The sequence below is a fragment of the Physeter macrocephalus genome, chromosome 14 (genome assembly GCF_002837175.3).
Source record: "Physeter macrocephalus isolate SW-GA chromosome 14, ASM283717v5, whole genome shotgun sequence".
NCBI lineage: Eukaryota > Metazoa > Chordata > Mammalia > Artiodactyla > Physeteridae > Physeter > Physeter macrocephalus.
Window position 1 is genome coordinate 122678106 of NC_041227.1, and position 18388 is coordinate 122696493.

General features: G+C 54.5%; 1 protein-coding gene across 4 annotated transcripts; it reads left to right on the plus strand.

The window, feature by feature from the left end:
• The first annotated feature begins 86 nt into the window (after positions 1-86).
• OGFOD3 (2-oxoglutarate and iron dependent oxygenase domain containing 3) lies at positions 87-15632 on the plus strand. Of its 4 annotated transcripts, XM_055090010.1 has the most exons (10): positions 87-629; positions 1138-1293; positions 1612-1664; positions 2864-3081; positions 6311-6386; positions 7501-7543; positions 9669-9733; positions 10288-10344; positions 11783-11936; positions 15237-15632. In XM_055090010.1, the coding sequence occupies exons 1-10, from the start codon at positions 87-89 to the stop codon at positions 15483-15485; spliced, it is 1614 nt and encodes a 537-aa protein (XP_054945985.1). In that variant the 3' UTR covers positions 15486-15632. The 4 variants fall into 4 exon arrangements, with proteins under 4 accessions (XP_054945985.1, XP_028353930.1, XP_054945986.1 ...); XM_028498129.2 differs by lacking the exon at positions 1138-1293 and having other exon boundaries at positions 87-667; positions 1611-1664; positions 15237-15619; XM_055090011.1 differs by lacking the exons at positions 1138-1293; positions 1612-1664 and having other exon boundaries at positions 87-667; positions 15237-15615.
• The last annotated feature ends 2756 nt before the right edge of the window (positions 15633-18388 follow it).

An 18388-nucleotide genomic window follows, 5' to 3' on the forward strand; every position in this document is an offset into this window, starting at 1 on the left:
AAATTGAATGTTGTAAACAAAGCAGCAGGGCCTAACTGATACATGTGTACTGAGCACCAACTGGACCCAGTGCCCTCCGGTGTGGCATGGGCCGGGGGAGAGGGGCGTGGAAACCCCACAGAAGAGGGTGCGGAGTCCCTGGGAGGAGGACTTGGAGACCCCGGGGGGGGAAAGGGCTTGGAGAGCCCCAGGAGGAGGACTTGGATACCCCCAAGAAGTGCGCTTGGAGACACCGGGAGAGCACGCACGGCGGGGCGAGCACACACTTCAGACGAAGGCTTGGAAGCTCGTCGGGTTCCGCGGAGGGCAGGGGAGGAGGAGGGGGCAGGCAAGGGCGGATGCGCGCTGGTCCCCGTTCCGCCCCGCTCGGCGCTCGGCCTCCGATTGCTCAGGTCTGGCCACCAGACCGGAGGTCGACGGCGGAACGCGTCGCTCCGCGTCCCCGGCCGCGCTGGTCTCGCGCTAACTCTTGCGGCGCTCGTCCCGGGCTTGGGGCGCTCGTCCCGGGCTGGCGGCGGATCCCGCGTTCGTCCTGGCTCCGCGGCGGCCTGGCCAATGGCACCTCAGAGGAGGGGAGCTCCCAAGGCGCCAGAGGGCAACGGGGCAGCGGAGCGCCGGCGCCCGAGCAGGTGCTGGGCAGCGCCGGGAGCTCGCGGACGGCGGCGTGGTAGGGGCCTCGTCGAGGGGGAGGGGCCTTGTCTGGAGGGGCGGGGGCGTGGTGTGGTGGGGCTGTGGGCGTGGCCAGGGCTGGAAAGGCTGGACCTAGTGTGGGCGGGGCCTTTCCCGGGACGGGCCTGCAGTGTGGGTGTGGCCTGGCATCGAGGGGCGTGGTATATGCTTGGGCGAATCGGGCTCTAGAGGGGTGTGGTCTGTCTGGAGGGCGTGGCCTGAAGAATCCCGCGAGGCCCGCGCCAGGAGGGTCGGGGCTGGGTGGGGGGCGGCCCAGGAGGAATCTTCTCTGACCTGTCTCACCCATGTGTACCAGGGGGGCCCGATGAATGAAAAAGTGATCTCATCACGTAGCCTTCGGGGGAATTCTGCCTAAAGCTTTAAGAGCCAGGGGTGTATTTTATTTTATTTTATTATTATTATTTTTTTTTGCGGTACGCGGGCCTCTCACTGCCGTGGTCTCTCCAGTTGCGCAGCACAGGCTCCGGACGTGCAGGCTCAGCGGCCATGGCTCACGGGCCCAGCTGCTCCACGGCATGTGGGATCTTCCCGGACCGGGGCACGAGCCCGTGTCCCCTGCATCGGCAGGCGGACTCTCAACCACTGCGCCACCAGGGAAGCACGAGGAAAGCGCGAGCACAAGGAGCCGGGCGTGCCGGGGCGCGGGGCGCGGGCGGGGCGACGCGACGCGGCGGTGGTATTTTAATCATTCCAGGATAAATTACCTTGTCGTCGTGCTTGCCCCATGAGCCATGGACCTTGCTCCAAACCCCCTTCTGTTTTGGCAAGATTCTAGGGGTGCAGCTTGAGCGAGCTTACCCTGAACAGGGGTGCTTATTTTGAGGAGACCTCCAGGGGAGTGTTGCATCCGAATCTGGCCCAGGAGGCTGTTTTTTCCCCTCTTGTCTCTGTACCTTCGTCTCTGTCCCTTTCTGTCTCAGCAGCCGGGCTGTTCCAGGCGAAGGTGTCACCCACAGCTTTGCACCTGCAGTTAGGTAGGGTTCCAGCCCCTGCTGCTGAGATGGGCGGGCAGTCTCCCTGCCCCATTCGGAATTGGGGAAAAGAAATGATGGGGCCACCGGAGTGAGGTGTCCACCCTGGTCTAATTAGAGGAGGCCAGGTGGACTGGAGGCTAGACAGCAGTTCTAGGAGTGGGGGTGGGGGGTCTTTGTGTTCTGGGCAACTATGCTCCCTGTTTAAAATGATCATGTATTCACCCAACCTAGTCTGACTGAGCTGTGCCCACCTTGGGATTTATTTAATCGGAATTTGTGTGTTATATATATAGCAATTTGAAGTGTGGAAAGACATATAAAAATAGAAGGCAGGCTCTCTGCTTTTAATCATATACTTGAATGCGTGAGGTGCACCTCCTGAAAGGATGCCTGGATCTCTTTTCTCATTTCTGCCAGTGCTTCAAGCCCTTCACATTTTTCTTAGATAACAGAGTGCACGGCTGCTCAGTTACACACACGTGAAAACACACGTGCATGTACACAGACACACATATGCATGGTTATATACCACCCAAACACATAGACACACACGTGCACACACACAGAGACATGCCTACAACTTCTGCACAGGCAGTGTTAATCCCACCGTTAACCCCTGTGGTACAGAAAGTGTCTTACTGGTGAATCATTTCTGTTGTATTCTCTTTGAGGCTGGCTGGTGTTTTTAGTGAAGTGGGCTTGACTCATGCTTAACTTACTTCACATTGTGTGTGTGTGTGTGTGTGTGTGTGTGTGTGTGTGTGTGTGCGCGTGCGCACGCACACACGCACACACACGTGCACTGGGACCACATGCATGGGGTTGTGGCAGTCATTTTTGGATGTAGGCAACGTGATTAGTGCCACAGACTCTGCCAGGACCTCGCAGACAGGTTCTCCATGGGCCTGGCCAGGCTGGGAGGAACACCAACAGGCAGTTCATCTTGTTGCCCTTGGGCGCAAGTGAGCCCTGTCTGGTCATATGGGGTGAGGGACACGTTCCCCACGACATCTTCCCGTGCTGGCGAGTGCCTCTGGATTGATTGAGAGTAGCTCTGGCAATGGCCAGTGTGGGAACAGTTTAAGGCTGTAACTGAGGGTGGGTGTGGTCTCTGGTCATGGTGGTCTCTGGTCATTGTGGTCTGCATTTTCAGCACATGCAGGTGCATTTGGGTGACCACAGCTGTTTTCTGTTCTCAGCACCAAGAGTGTCCGGGCGCCTCGGTATGTGTGGAAGAAGTGGCTGAGAGTTGCCGTCCTGGGGGCCTGCACCACGTTCATCGCGCTCCTGCTCTGGGGCAGTCTGGGGGGTGATGACAGCATCACTGAGGTCCTAGCTCATCGAAGTGAGGTCCTGCCAGGCAGGTTCATCGAGGTGCCCTGCTCCGAGGACTATGACAGTCACCGAAGGTTTGAAGGTACGTGATGCCGAGGTGATCCGGAAAAGAGCAGCATGTTAACATGGAATTCAGTGTGTTCAGAACGCGTCTTTTTTTGCTACAATGAATTGATGGGAATCAGGTTGAAAGTAGTGTGGGGGTGGGGTTGGGCAGGTGACCTTCCTCCCCGCCCCCTCCCCCCGCTACCCCCCCTCCCCCGCCCCCGGTTGGTTCGCCCACACCTGGACCCGGAAGTGTGGGTGTTTCAGGCCCTGCCTGTGCAGGGGCAGGCCCACTGGTCATTGCCCAGGCCTCACTGCCCAGGCCGTGGCCAGTGTTTCACTGAGGTCCCCCACACTGTGGGTGCCATCTGATGGAAGAGGCGATTTGCCTGGAAGGATGTGACAGAATTGGGATGATCGTAATGAGCAAGTGGAACCCAGAAAAGGCATTTTCTGTCTCAGGGTGTTGTTACTGCAGAAAATGTTGCAACAGGGAATGTAGATACCAGAGGCCCTTCCCCCATGTCCTGTGCCCCATCCCAGCGCCTGCCTCCTCTGCTCGAGGGCAGCAGTTTTAAAAACCTAACCAGAGTGACTGGGTTTCAAAGACAAAATTCAGTTTATTTTTCTCTTCAGAGCAATGCTTTGGACTTGAACCAAGAAAATACTGCTAAATCCTTCCACCAAGGGGCGCCGTTGTGATGCACACAAGCCGGGTTTAGACGAAGGGAGGCAAAGGTGCGCCCAGGGAATGGGGGCTGCCTTTCCCCTCAGGGGTCAGGAAAGTGGATAGGTTCTGTTGTGGGCATGCTCTGTCTGTCTTGGTCAGCTTTTTCACTCTAAAGTCCCAGCTTTTGAGAACATATTTTTCCTACCCTTTTAATAATTTATCAACATTAAAAACAGTTGGAATGAGATGGAGGGGGAGTTAGTGTAGACGGGTATGGGTTTTCAGTTGGGAAGATGAGAAGGTTCTGGAGATGATGGTGGGGATGGTTGTACAACAATGTGATCGTAGTTAACGCCTCTGAGCTGTACACTTTAAAATGGTTAAAATGGTAAATTTGGGGCTATATATATATTTCACCAAAAAAAAAAAAGGTGGAGTGTGCATTAAAGCCTCTGGACTCCCCCTCCCTCACCCCTCTCTCCTCCTCTAGCTGACAGGGGCTCCGCCCGCCCTGGGCCTGTGTGTCTGGGTGGTGTGTGTGCGTGTTTGCGGCGTGTGCGCTCGTGTATGTGCACTGACATCGTCAGCCACTCACAACTCACTTTCTCACCCAAATCACGCTCTTGATGCTCATTCACGTTGAGCCTGTTGTGTTGCTGCTGGATTTTAAGATTTCAAGGTCGACGGGGTTTGGGTTCTCTCTAATTGCACTGTAGCTGGAGACTGTAACCTGTATGGTACAGACCTTGTGACGCTGAACCAACTTTCCTTTTGGGCTAACATGTCTTTGTTAACGTTGCACGTGTACCTGGAAAAATGTGTGTTTCTGAATGGTTGCTGCAGAGCTCTGCTTGCTTCCTAGTTCACGCTCACGAGTGCAGACTGTCTTCTTGAATTTCTGTCTCGCCGTCCACAGTTACTGGGAGCCGCGAGGCAGGGTCTCCACTGAGACTCTGGGTCTGGTGGCCACTTCGCCACCAGAGGTGTTTGAGGCGATGTCACTTGGTGCTTTTGTTGCCCCTGCATCTTCCTAGTGAAACTGTTCCTGTTATCAATCTTTTCCCCTCTCACAATTCTTTTGTGTTAAAATGTAGTTGTTGATATGGTGTCCCTCCCCAAGCTGTCTTTTGGTTATCGTTGTTTTTGCCTTTATCTTCAACCTTTATAAAAAGCATTTTTTTTTTTTTTTGTTTTGTTTTTTTGCGGTACGCGAGCCTCTCACTGTTGTGGCCTCTCCCTTTGCGGAGCACAGGCTCCGGACGCGCAGGCTCAGCGGCCATGGCCCACGGGCCCAGCCGCTCCGCGGCATGTGGGATCTTCCCGGACCGGGGCACGAACCCGTGTCTCCTGCATCGGCAGGCGGACTCTCAACCACTGCGCCACCAGGGAAGCCCCTAAAAAGCATTTTTGTGTCTTAATAAAAACATCTATATTAATAGATTGTGTTTAGCTCCGTGGAATTGAGGCACCCTTCCCCTAATGACCCCCATGTAGAAGTTTATTTTTTCCACATGATGAGACCCATAAAAAGGCACCCCAGGCCAGCCTGGCTCCCTGTAAGCGCCCCAGGCCAAGCGCCCCAGCTCTCCCACTCAGCGTGTGGCTCACATGGTCCCAGGACAATCGCTCCACCTCCAGGCACGCTCCAGGCAGGAAGAGGGAAAGGAGGATGAAAGCTAAAGGTCAGCCAGCCCAGTGTGTCCTGAGAGTGTCCCAAGGCCCCATCTCATGGACCAGGACATATCCTAGGGCCCACCCAGTGCGAGGCAGCCAGCCTGCCCTTGGCGCCAGGATACCAGGGGCTTGCTAAGCTTGTCCATCTCTGGTGCTCTGCCTCATCCTGGCCCCATCTACCTGACCCTGGCCCTTTCCACCCTGACCCTGGCCTTGTCCACCCCAACCCAGTGGCAACCCTGGCCACTTTAACCCTGGTCCTGTCCACCCTGACCCTGGCCGTGTCCACCCTGGCCCTGGCCCTGTGCACCTGACCCTGGCCACTTTCACCCCGACGCTGGCCCCATCCCCATCCAAGCTCCCCCATCCTCCTCCCTCTAAGCAGCTCAGTCCTGGGTGCAGAGGCAGGAGGAGGCAGGGTGGAGTGTGTGGGGAGCACCTTGGGGCAGCTTTGCCAGGCCCTGCAGAAGGATAGTGACTACAGTTGCAAGCACAGCTTTGGTCATCCGGGAGGCACTAGCCAACGGGTCTGGATCTGTGGTCAGTGATGGTTCTAGAATACCGTGGATGCCGCCTCTGGGCTGTTTTCTCAAGGGTGGGCAGAGTGTCAGCTGCTTTAGGAGTGACCCGCCTGGCGTGGGGCTGCCAGGACCACCCCCTCCCAGTGAGATGTGTGTGCCGCAGGGGGTCTGCTTGTACTGTAAAGTCACCGTTGCTTCTCTGAAATTCACATCTGACCGAGTGGCCTATATTTTATTTGCCAAACCTGGCCCCCTAATCCCATGGAAGGCAAGGCCCCATCCCACAAAATTCCGTTGTCCCTGGGGAGGGCCGCCCACAGGTGAGTCCTTGACAGCAGCGGGCAGCTCTTTTGTCGGGGTTCAATGGGGGTGGCATCTCACTCTGGCTCGACTCTCTCCAGGCTGCTCCCCGAGGAAGTGTGGCCGGGGCGTCAGCGATGCCATCATCACCAGGGACGAAGCCCGGAGGATTCGCAGGTACACGTGTCTCTGAGCTTCTGTCCTGAACGAGCAGGAGAGTGGGGCTGTGGGTGAAGCACAGAGAATTACCACTAAAAGGATGATTTAAAGAAATTCATTAGAATTCCCTAAGAATTCCCCTTTGCACTTCCAAGGCAAAGAGGGGCTTTTCTGATTTCCAGGAGGAGAGGCTATTGTCATCACTGATGCGGTTGCTGACGGAACCTTCCAGGGGCAGCAGTTCTGGCCCAGTGGGGAGGTTGTGGGGATGCTCTCCCGTCAGCCATTGAGGGGCCCAGCAGGTGCCTGTGTAGAGACAGTGTGTTCACCCAGCAGCCCCAGGCAGTCACTAGACTATTTACGTTTCCTCTCCAAAACTGGTTGGTATTAGCCCTTCTGCCTCCTAGCCGTGACTCATGACAGGGCAGGAAGTCTTACTCAGAAGTCGTTGGCACTGGATTCTTCCTTATTGTCTTTTAAAAACTAAGATCTTGAAGCTTTGATTTTCCAACAAGGAGTTCAGACCACAAGCATGTGCCCTGTGGAGCAGCGTCTGGTCCGCATGCCGAGCTGCGTCTTGAGGGGAGATGCTCCTCCTGTTTCTAGATAACATTGTAGAGGCTGGTTGGGTAGGGAGGGTCCCTGGTGTGAGGGATGGATCCAGCCCCCAGTCAGTTTCCCGGGCGGCCATAAAGCATCTGTCAAAGGCACCAGAAGCCCCTGCATCTTTGGTGACGTGGGTGGTCCTGTGAGCTTCAGCACAGGCCACCATGTGGCCTCTGCCTCCTGAGCTGGTGATTACAAAGGCTGCCCCCCAGCCTGTGATGACAGGAGAGGGACCTTCCAGTCCAGAGGAACCCATTCAACTCAGCACCAGGTCTCTGAGCTAAAGATGGAAACTAAGCCCACTTGTCCCCAAGCTATGTCATACGTGGTTAACGAGATGGTGACAAAATATTAACATTTACTCACTTAGCTTGAAAGTCAAGTCCTTTGGTCCAAACATGTGATTTTGTCATAAACATTAAGCAGTCTGTTAACGTTGTGTTAGTCATGCTGATTGATATGTGTCTAGATGTATCATAGATGATGCTGTTAACTGAATTCTGATTTAAGACGGTCTTCCCCACAGCATAGCCGAGAAGGGGCTGTCCCTGGGAGGATCGGACGGAGGGGTGAGTTGTGTGCCGTTCCTGCTTCGGTTTTATTTTTGGCCCTTTAACTTTGCTCTCCCTCCGAGGGCAAGGCGAGGGCACCGGGTGTGCAGGCCCTGCTCCTGGGAATGAAGTGCCCCCTCCCTTCTCAGGAGGGCTGCCTCGGATCACATCTTTGCGTCAGGCACCCTGGCTGGGGGCAGTGGGGGGAGGTCGTAGGCAGGGAGTGAACAGAGCGGGTGACGGCCCTGGGAATGGGAGAGCCAGCACACGCAGGAGGAGCTGGTGGGAAACAGTGAGGACCATGCCAGGTGGAGGAGGCTCCCACAGAGGCTGCGTGGGGACTGTCATCCACCAGGTGAGACTGCAGGGGGTCTAACAGTGGCCCCTGAAAGATGCATCCCCTCAGAACTGTAAATGGGACCTTACCTGGGAAAAGGGTCTTTGCAGATGTCATTAAGTTACGGGTCTCAAGATGAGATCTTCCTGGATTATCAGGATGGACCCTAAATCCAATGACAAGAGTCCTTGTAAGAGGAAGGCAGAGAGAGATTTGAGATCGAAGAGGAGGCCGTGTGAAGATGGAGGCAGAGGTGGAGTGATGTGGCACAAACCAGGGGACCCCTGGGACCACCAGAAGTCCAAAGATTCAAGGAAGGATCCTCCCCTGGCGCCTTTGGAAGGAGCGGGGCCCTGTCGACACCTTGATCTCGGCCTTCTGGCCTCCAGAGCTTGAGAGGATGAATTCCTGCTGTTTTGAACCTACTGTTTACAGCAGTCATGGGGAGCTGAGACAGGCCAATGCAGCTCTGCATCTCATCCGCTTCCTGGGCAGGCTTAGGAGTCCACCCCTGCGAGCACCTTAGGTTGGCCGGAGTTCTCGTGTGGTCCCAAATGGGGATCTCCTCGCCTGGCATGTGGGCCCGTAGGAAGATTCACTTTCCTCTGTATAGCTTGGTGATTGTCTTCATGAGTCTTTTATTCTGCAGACTCTTTCCTCTTGAGTTCTGAAAATTAAGTTTCTCCTTTTATTTTGGTTCAGTTCAGGGGGAATATTTATTAAAAACCTATTCATGCGTGGACTCATCTTCTACTCTGTGCTCAGCATTTACTTGGGAAGTTGTCTTGCAATGAATCATCCAGGTTTGATACCTTTAAGTGCAGTTAACATTTTTAAAGCCCAAATTGTGTTCAAACAAACCCCTGGGCTGATCGCTGCATCCATGAGAAAAGACACCCAGAAAGGGTAGAGGTGGTCCATGCTGGCACCCACTCCCCTCTCAAGACATGGGAAGGCCCCTTGGAGGCAGGGTGGGCAGGGGTGGAAAACACTGGCTGTTCATTAAAGAGTTATGACCCAGCAATTCCGCTCCTGGGCATTTACCCAGGAGAACGAGAGCATCTCCCACGATGAAATGCTGCCCCAGTGTCACAGCCACTTCATTTACAACAGCCCTAAGCTGGAAACAGCCCATGTGTCCGCCTCCAGGTGAATGGACCAACAAGTGACTCCTACCCAAACGATGGGTGCCCCTTGGCCATGAGACAGTGGGCAGCAGGTACCTGCACCGACGTGAGGGAGTCACAGGGAGGCAATGCTGAGTGAAAGGAGCCAGGCCAAGAGCGAGTGCACCTTCGTGACTCCAGGGCCTCAGGTTCTAGAAAGTAACCAGCTGCTGTGGCAGAAAGCACCTGGGGAGGGGCAGGAGGGAGGGATTGCAAAGGGTGCAAGGAAATTTGGGGTGATGGACGTGTTTACTATCCTGGTAGTGATGGTGGTTTTGCTGGTGCATGCCAGCATCAAAACTTACCAAACTGAACACTTTAAACAGGAGCAGGTCATTGTGTGTTGTTTATACCACAGCAAAGCCGGGGGAAGGACTTGTTCTTAGACCCATGGAGGAACTGTATCTGTGGACTGTTTTCAGAATTTTAGACCAGAGAGTCTTCATTCTTAGGACAGGAGAGAAATATCTGCCGTCACACACCTTTGTCCAAATGTCTTGAAACTCAGCCCGTGTGCATCATGGCCCTGACCTGGGTGTGCAAAGATGGGTCTCGGGAACACGTGTTTAACGTTGGTGGCTTTTAGAGCTCGGTCGCCTGCCAGGCAGCCCTCACGCCGCCCTGCCAACGTCTTTTCCAGGCGTCTATCCTGGACCTGCACTCGGGGGCCTTGTCTGTTGGGAAGCACTTTGTGAACCTGTACAGGTGAGAACCCTGGGGTCGGGGGTGGGGGGGGGGTCTCTGCTCGTTTCTCAGCTGGAGACACCTGAGTGAGGCTTGCGTGTATGGATCAGAGCGGCTTCAAGTCTTGGATAAACTGCGACGTTTGCCATCCGGCCGAGGCCAGATGAGGACTGGAAGGTGCAGCTCTTCCGAAGGGCGGGATCCTTGCCAGCTAGCTTCAGGGAACAGCTTAGTTAGGAATGAACCAAGGGGTGGGGTTGGAGGGAGAGGTGGGAGAGGTGAGTGGCAGGCCAGGCTCCCGAGAGCTGCCTCCTGAGAGGCTTTGATCCTCCCCGAGGGCCAGGAGAAGCAAGACATTCCCCCAACCTTGATAAATGTCACCCCACCTGCCAGGTACCTCCCTCCCACCCCCCTCCCTTTTATGACAGTTATCATTGTAGAAGGAGCAGCTCCAAGATAATAAGGACCAGCTGGTTTTCAGGGACTTGCTGGTTAACTGGAGGAAAGGCTGAATTTAAAGGAAATAAGGAAACAAAAATAAAACATCATATTTGTGAATACTCATTTTTTCACAGATACTTTGGGGATAAAATACAAACTATCTTCTCAGAAGAGGACTTCCAGTTGTACCGGTGAGGGAAGGAATGCCCAGGTCAGGAGGGGGGAAGGTGGCGGCGGGGCTGGGAGTGCTGGGGTCAGTCCTGCAGAGAACTGGCCCTCAGGTTCCTGGGTGTGCACGTGATACCCTGTCCCACGTGTGCGGACCTGTGTGTGCATCTGTTCACCTTTCACCTTTGCCAGCCCTTGTCTTTCTGTAGTGTTAACCGAACCCAGGTCTGGCTGCTCGCTGCTCGAAAGCCAATTCTTGAGAGACAAGTGTTGGTGGGAAAGGAAAGGTTGCTTTATTTCAGAGGCCAGCAACCGGGGGAGAGGGTGGACTCCTGTCCGAGAACCAACTCCTGATTGCTGCTCAGGGGACAGGGGCTTTTTTTTTTTTTTTTTTTTTGCGGTATGCGGGCCTTTCACTGTTGTGGCCTCTCCCGCTCCGGACGCGCAGGCTTAGCGGCCATGGCTCACGGGCCCAGCCGCTCTGCGGCATGTGGGATCCTCCCGGACCGGGGCACGAACCCGCGTCCCCTGCATCGGCAGGCGGACTCTCAACCACTGCGCCACCAGGGAAGTCCGGGACGGGCTTTTAAAGGGGGAGTTTCAGGGTTATATAGGCGGAGGGAGGGAGCAGATCAGCATAGTCAGTTCTGACAGTCAGCTTGAAACCAGTAATGTGGTCTGATCAGCATCACCTTAGTTGTTTTAAGTACAGTTAATCTTTAGTTCCAGGGTTTGTTCCCATTTCTTTGAGGCCAGTTCTCGGAATCGTGTGAAGTGGAGTAGCTTATGTCATGGCTTCAATTTGGTCATCATGCAGTCATCCTCCTCCACCTGGTGGGGGCTTCAGTATCTGCAAAACAGCTCACAGGATATGGCTCAGAATATTATCTATAGGCCTTAAGGAAGAGCTAAAGGTCCTTGACTATGCTTAATGACTAAACTATTATTATTTGGTGTTCTTCACCAGTAATGTGGTCTGATCAGCATCACCTTAGTTGTTTTAAGTACAGTTAATCTTTAGTTCCAGGGTTTGTTCCCATTTCTTTGAGGCCAGTTCTCGGAATCGTGTGAAGTGGAGTAGCTTATGTCATGGCTTCAATTTGGTCATCATGCAGTCATCCTCTTCCACCTGGTGGGGGCTTCAGTATCTGCAAAACAGCTCACAGGATATGGCTCAGAATATTATCTGTAGCCCTTAAGGTCCTTGACTATGCTTAATGACTAAACTATCATTATTTGGTCTCGTTTGACTATTTTCCTTTGTTTCTGCATTTTCTCACTTCCCTGATTGAACTTATTCTTTGGCTAAAGTGTTTCCACAGACAAAAGGCAGGCTGAGAACTTGGGGGTTGGGGGCAAGGACCAGAGGGTCCTGCTCCATTTCAGTGTCACACGGTGTGGGCCCTGTGGGCCCGGGGAGAATTCTTTCCTTTGCGGCTGACACCTGTGTCCTCTCGGCAGGGACCTGCGGCAGAAGGTCCAGCTGGCAATCGCCCAGGCATTTGGCATCAGCGCGTCCTTGCTGCACCTGACGAAGCCCACCTTCTTCTCCCGCATCAACAGCACAGCGGCCCGCACGGCTCATGACGAGTACTGGCACGCGCACGTGGACAAGGTGAGCGAACCTGGGGCTTGTCCACCACGGCCCAAGCTGGGTGCTGTCTGTTCACGTGGTCAGGGTTTTAGAAGTTTCCTCTCTCACTGATGCGGTCGAGGAGGTACAATTTGTTTCTCGCGTGATGAGGTGTGAGAGAAGACTTGAAAAGCACATTACAGAGCAGTGAGGGCCTGATAGGGACCATCCTTTGCTCCTTGTTCCCACACGTAGAGCTGTCTCCGCCCGAGCTGTGAGCTTCGTCGGACGTAACCTGACCCGGCCTTGACTGACCTGGCCTCTCTGTCGTGTGGTCTCCCCTCGGGCCTGCGTCCCGCACCCTGCCCAGGAGGCCCCCTTCTCCCCACTTTTCACCTTTTCCGGGGAAGATCTCTCGACCACTCCAGATTCTGCAGATTCCCCTTGCTTGATCTCTTGTTGTTCCCTAGACACAGTGGCACCTAATCAATCAGTGGTCCTGATCAGCCACAACTGAAGCCCTCTCCCGCCTGCACTGCAGCCACTGCCCCACTCAGCCAGCACACGCAGCGTGGCGCCAGGGGACAGTTGGCCGCGGAAGCGTCTGAGGGCTGTTGGCGGTCACCCCAGCCGTGGGTGTGCTCAGGTGACCCAGATAATCTCTGTGTTGCTTGACCCTGGAACAAAGGAAGCGAAGTGAAAAATAAGCAGAGGGTTTGGGCAGAAGCTCACAGACTGGGCTTCTGCCTGAAATTCGGTCAGATATTCATGTGTTTATTTAATCTCGACTGTCTGAGCTCAGTGGAGGAGGGGAGCACTTAAATGTGGTTAGTGAGATTGAGGAACCCAGTATTTAATTAAATTAACTTAAATTGAAGTAGCTTTATGTAGCCAGTGGCTTGTCTGAGCCAGTGCAGCTCGGAGGGCTCCATGGAACTCGGGTTGGAAGTGTGGGCTTCACCCTAAGGCGGCGTACAGTGTCTGCTTGTTCTCTTCCCATGGGCTTAAGGTTGATCAGTGGGTTCGGACTGATCCAACCACGATCAAGCTTCCTCTCCACCCTCACTTCATGGCTCTAGCAGCCACTGACCCATTGATAACCACTGCCCAGGTGCATTATTTCATTAGGGGACCAGGACTGAGACCTTCAGTATAAGATCATCGTAGATATTGCAGAGGGAAAAACAGGGTTTTATGGGGTTGAGGGCAAAGACGACGTGTGTGGAGAACAGACAGGTTCGCACAGCAAGGAGCCTCACGTGTGGGACGGAGTCTGGAGAATTTCCCTGTAACGAAGGAAGAGCAGCCCTCCGTGTACCGGGAAGTATGGGTTCAGGAAACACAACACTGAATGTAGCTGGTTCCGTGATCCAGCTTCAAAGGAAGAAAGATAAGGAAGAAATTCTTCAGGCAGAGAAAACGAGTCAACAGTGACAAGTGGGGTAGCCTCAGACATCTCAGAGCTAGGAGACCTCGGGACAGGGTCTACAGGACCAGGGTGGCTATCACAGCCAAGGGGTCACTCACGCATGGGCACAGCAAAAAGACCTACTCGCACGAGGGGACTCCATGCATCTGCTTTTTGCCTTGAAGCTCTCCAGCCTCTAGCTCAGGACAGCTCAGGCCCTGCCAGCCTCTGCCATCCCTGTCACCTGCCATAACCTGCCTCCTTCCCAGGTCACTGTGTTCATGTGGGTTTGGGGTGGTTCCTTTGCAGAATCTGAGCTGAGTGGGTAGGAGAGAGTCAGGCTCCTGGACACCCCCCGCTCCCCGGGTCTCTTGTATGTTTTATGCAGGTAGTGGACATGAGGTTCACTGCTGAAGCGATTCAGAAGCACTGCCCTGGGCTGTTCTCAGGTTTAGGTCACTTTGATGTTTGTTTGGTGCCCTGATGCTGGATAAGGGGCCCCTAAATGGGGTCATGGTGGGGGAGGTGGAGGGAGCTCAGGTCTGTGTAGAAAGTCCAGTCCCACAGATGGCGTGGTACTGAGTTCATGAGAAGGTGACGGGGGCTCAGTCACCTTGGCAGGCTTGCTGCCTCTCCCTCCTGGTCAGCCCACCCTCTCTCAGGAGACGACCACTGTCACGGTGATGGTGGTCTAGCTGGTTGCAGGGGGAGCGGGGCTTTTGGACTTTTTGAGCCTTGATCAAATGTGTTACGGATATTGACCTGGGGCTTCTGTGTACTGCTCCCATGGTGCCTACAGGTGTCAGTAAAATCATTTAAGAATCTATTCCTAAACACAGCAGCTCAGATAACAGGAGCCTGGGGCTGTGCGATAGGGCACTGGGAGGATGACTTTGGGCTGCTGTCCTTGGACTCTTTCATTCTTCCTTATCTTTTACCCCAGTCTCGCTAATTGTATGATTCCTCAGGCTGGGAGCTGTTATCATGTGATTAAAATTCCTTGTACATGCAAGTCACTATCTTTGCGTGGAAAAAAAAGAAATAGCCTATCTCACTGATTCCCTCTCTTAAGTAGGTGCTAATTTGTGTGAGTTCTTATGTCCTTGGAAACAACACCTGCTCCACATATTACAGACAAACTCCCCTATCTCACATTGAAATCAAGTTCTTCATATGGCACCCCTTACCTATAATAAGTCCTGAAGGTCCACAGATGGGACAACTATCTGGCCACCTCCCCTCCCGGACTTCAAGGGGTCCTTGGGAAACAAATGACAGTGCCTCCTGTTTACATTATACCCAGGCCCAGAGGGTCCACGCTCCTATGAGCCCGGAGCACAGATTTCACCCCCCATCCCCTGCTTTCCACCGCCCATGCCGTCTTCCAAAAGAATGTCCACGCAAAGAGGGCCAGACAGGAAAAGACAGACGGCATAGCGTGGGCACTGGGTGGTGGTGGTGGGAGTTAGTGTTTAATGAGAACAGAGTTTCAGTTTGGGAGGATGAAGGTTCTGGCAATGGTCTGCGGGCGTGGGTGCACAGCAGTGTGAATGTGCTTAGGGCCCCTGAGCTGTGCACTCAACGATGGGTAAAGTGGTAAATTGTATGGTTTGTGTATTTTACCACAATTTAAAAGAAAGCTTGGGGTGCCCACATCTGGAGAAAGAGCGGAAGCACCACCTTTGCTCCCTGTGCTGACGCGGGAGGGTCCTGTTGGTGGGTGCGTGGGTGGCGTGGCGGCCCTGGGGGGTCACGCGTGCGGGCTTCTTGGCGTGGGCTGCGCCTCTGACTGTGCGGGAACCAGGCAGGACCGCACGCCTGTGCTCAGCAGAGGGTTTTCTGTAGTTAGGAGGCAGCGCGAGGCCTGGGTCTGTCCCTGAGGAGTGTGTCCTCCCGCAAGCAGACGGTGACACGCCCTCACGCTCTGCCCGCAGGTGACCTACGGCTCCTTCGACTACACATCGCTGCTGTACCTCTCTGACTACCTGGATGACTTCGGTGGCGGGCGGTTTGTGTTCATGGAGGAGGGGGCCAACAAGACGGTGGAGCCGAGAGCAGGTAGGACTCACGGGCGGGCCTTTCCCGGGATGCTGCGTTTACGGCGTGTCCAGTGTGTCCATGGAGCACATTCGTCAGAGGAGGAGGTGGGCGCGGCCACGGTCACTGCTGTCACTGCGGAGTGAGTTCCCAGAGCCAGCCCGTCTCCATCCCCTGTAGTGACTCGAAGCTTAAGACGAGGCAGTGATCCTGACCTAATGTGGGTAAACTGCACTGAGCACAGCACCTGCCTCCCCGACCTGGTGGTCCCAGAGCTCCTGCTGCCCCCAGCCCAGCTCGGACACTCAGTGCTGCTCAGTGAGCATGCGTGGAGCGAGGAATCGTCCCCTCTCCTCCCCAGGTTTTGGGGTGGGGAGGGGCGGGGATCCCCCCAGGGGCTTCCTGAGGGGCAGCCCAGGCTCCGGCCCAGCCCCAGATGAGACTCAGAGACAGAGCCAGGCCATTTGGCTCTAGCCTGGGCACCTCGACTGTGCCAGCACCATTCACCTGCTGCCGTGGCTCACCCGACCCCACAGCGTCACCCTGCTTACTGGGTGTGTAGCTGTGTCCGCTTCCGCCTGGCAGCAGGCAGCTCAAACCAACGAGGCTGTCCACCTGTATTGGTTTAGAACGTTCCCGTTAGCCATGAGGCAGTCCTGCAAGCCACTGAGTCCAAATGCTCCTTGCAGTAGCCCTGAATCCACGTAGAAGTGGCTTGGACATCAGAAGGTGTAGAAAGGAAGTTAAACAGCTCAGGACTGGCTCTCTTCCCTCAGGGGGTGAGTGCTGGATGGGGGCAGACCCAGGTGCGGGTCAGCGGGCAGGAGGGGCTCAGAACGCCCTGCAGCTCCAAGGATTTAATGGACCAAGAGCCAGAGAAGCTGCTGGTGCTAAGGCTGGGGGTCACATGTCACGTGCTTCTGGGAGGTGTCCAGGAATGCTTGTGGACTAAGAGGGGAAATACAGTTGGGTTCCAAAAACTGAGATGACTCTGTATTTTTGGTTACTAAGTTGCCGAGCTAAATCCCACTTTAAAAAAGTGGATGATAGGGCTTCCCTGGTGGCGCAGTGGTTGCGCGTCCGCCTGCCGATGCAGGGGAACCGGGTTCGCGCCCTGGTCTGGGAGGATCCCACATGCCGCGGAGCGGCTGGGCCCGTGAGCCGTGGCCGCTGGGCCTGCGCGTCCGGAGCCTGTGCCCCGCAACGGGAGGGGCCACAACAGAGGGAGGCCCGCATACCAAAAAAAAAAAAAAAAAAAAAAAAAGTGGATGATAATCTAATAGTTGTTTACTGAAGAAAATAAAAAGCCAGAAAGCTCCGTTCATGAATGCTGAAGGTTTCACGTTTCTGGGGTTGGGTGGGCCGTCGCCTCCGTGTCAATGTTACGCCTTGTAGGGTGAGTTAGCAGCGCCGGCCTGCTGGTCACTGCACGGGTTGTGATTTCATCCCAACAGTTTCCTCCTGGTTCTGATGACTGGTGGCCTGTCCTCAGGTTCTTCCTGGTGTTTGTGTCGTGCCCGTCATTGTCTTGATCGCTCTGGACTTGGGAGCTGTCAGAATAGGTGTGGGGCTTAACTACTGGTGTATTAAAAAGGAAAGAAGGTCTTAGGCAAGATTGTGAGCCCGTGTGGGCCTTTCCTCAACAAGCTATCACGTTGACGTGGGGTTGGGTCAGCAGATTCCCGTTCCAGGTCGACAGGACGAGAGTCACCAACTCTGTCCCATCCGCACAGACGTCACAGGGAGCCTGGCGTTTGGTGGGGAGCATGATGCAGCTGCTCTGACAGGCTGTGCCAAAGGGGTTATCATTTTCCCTAGAAGAGTTCATTCTCTCTTATGGAAATTAACAGGAAAATATGCTGAATGTTTTCAGTTTTCCCACTTACTCACTTTCCAGAGCCCTCCGTCCCCTACCGTGCATCCAGGTTTCCAACAGGTACATTCCCCTTCCGCCTCAGCATTTCTCGGAGTGCAGGTCTGCTGGTGATGGTTTTTCTGAAAATGTCCTTATTTCACCTTTTTTTCTAAAGGATATTTTCACTGGATGTGAAATTCTGGATTGGTGGGGTTTTATCCTTTTTCTTTAAAAGCATCGTCCCTTTCCTCTGGCTCCCCTGTTGCTGTCACCGCTGTCACTGCCCCACAGTAGCTGCCTCTTTGCTCTGCCACCTCCAGGATGTTCTCTAATCTCTGGTTTCATCAGTTTGACTATGATGTGCCTCAGTGTGGAGTTGTTTGTATTTATCCCACTTGGAGTATTTATCCTGCTAAGCTTATTGGATTAAAAGTCAAAGTTTTCATCACATTAGGGAAAGCGTTGGTCATTATTTCTTCAAATCACCTTTTCCTCCCCCAGTATGAACCTCTCCTCTCTCCGAGGCTCCAACAGGAATGGTGGACGGTTTCCTATTGTCCCACAGGCCACGAGAAGCTTCACTTTTCCTCAGTCCTTTTCTTCTCTGTTCTTTGGTGCCTCTGTTTGCAAAGTGTGCGGAAATGCTGGGGGTGGGGGGCGCCCAGAGACCTCCACTCTTGCTGCAAGTTGGCGACATTTGATAACTGTGTCTGCAGCGGGATGGCGGCGGGGGCGTGCACAGAGGGCGTGGATGGGCAGACGGGCCTGGCTACGCGTCCGAGGTGTCAGGTGTGACTGAAGGTGGAAAGACTGAGGACAAAACGTCCTTTAGCGACATGAGCCTCAAAAAGTGGCGTGACTCCAGATTGCTCTGGGAAAGAGTGTTTCCTTCAGGTCAGGGGCGGCCTGGCTGGTCCACAGGAGGGTCTGAGTTCCTGGTGTCCCCAGGCCCCCATGCAGAGGCTTCCTTGTGTCACACGATTTCTTTTGCTCCCTTGTTTCTGGGCAGAGCACGGCTCTCTGTTTATAACCAGAAAGCAGCAGACTCTGGGGTAGACTTTTCTCCTCTCTCAAAGATTTAGCAGTTGAGTTCCTGGCAGTGACTTTTTGAAGAGAAACAAAGTTGTCATGGGACATTTGGGGCAGGGCCGTGTGGAGGCGATGCGGCGCCTACAGGATCCCGGGGCTCCTCCC

Coding starts and splice junctions, on each gene's coding strand:
- OGFOD3 (XM_055090010.1), top strand. CDS start 87: ATGGGCCGGGGGAGAGGGGCGTGGAAACCCCACAGAAGAGGGTGCGGA. Junction 1,294..1,611: donor TGCGCCACCAGGGAAGCACG/AGGAAAGCGCGA, acceptor TTCTGTCTCAGC/AGCCGGGCTGTTCCAGGCGA. Junction 7,544..9,668: donor TGGGAGGATCGGACGGAGGG/GTGAGTTGTGTG, acceptor CGTCTTTTCCAG/GCGTCTATCCTGGACCTGCA.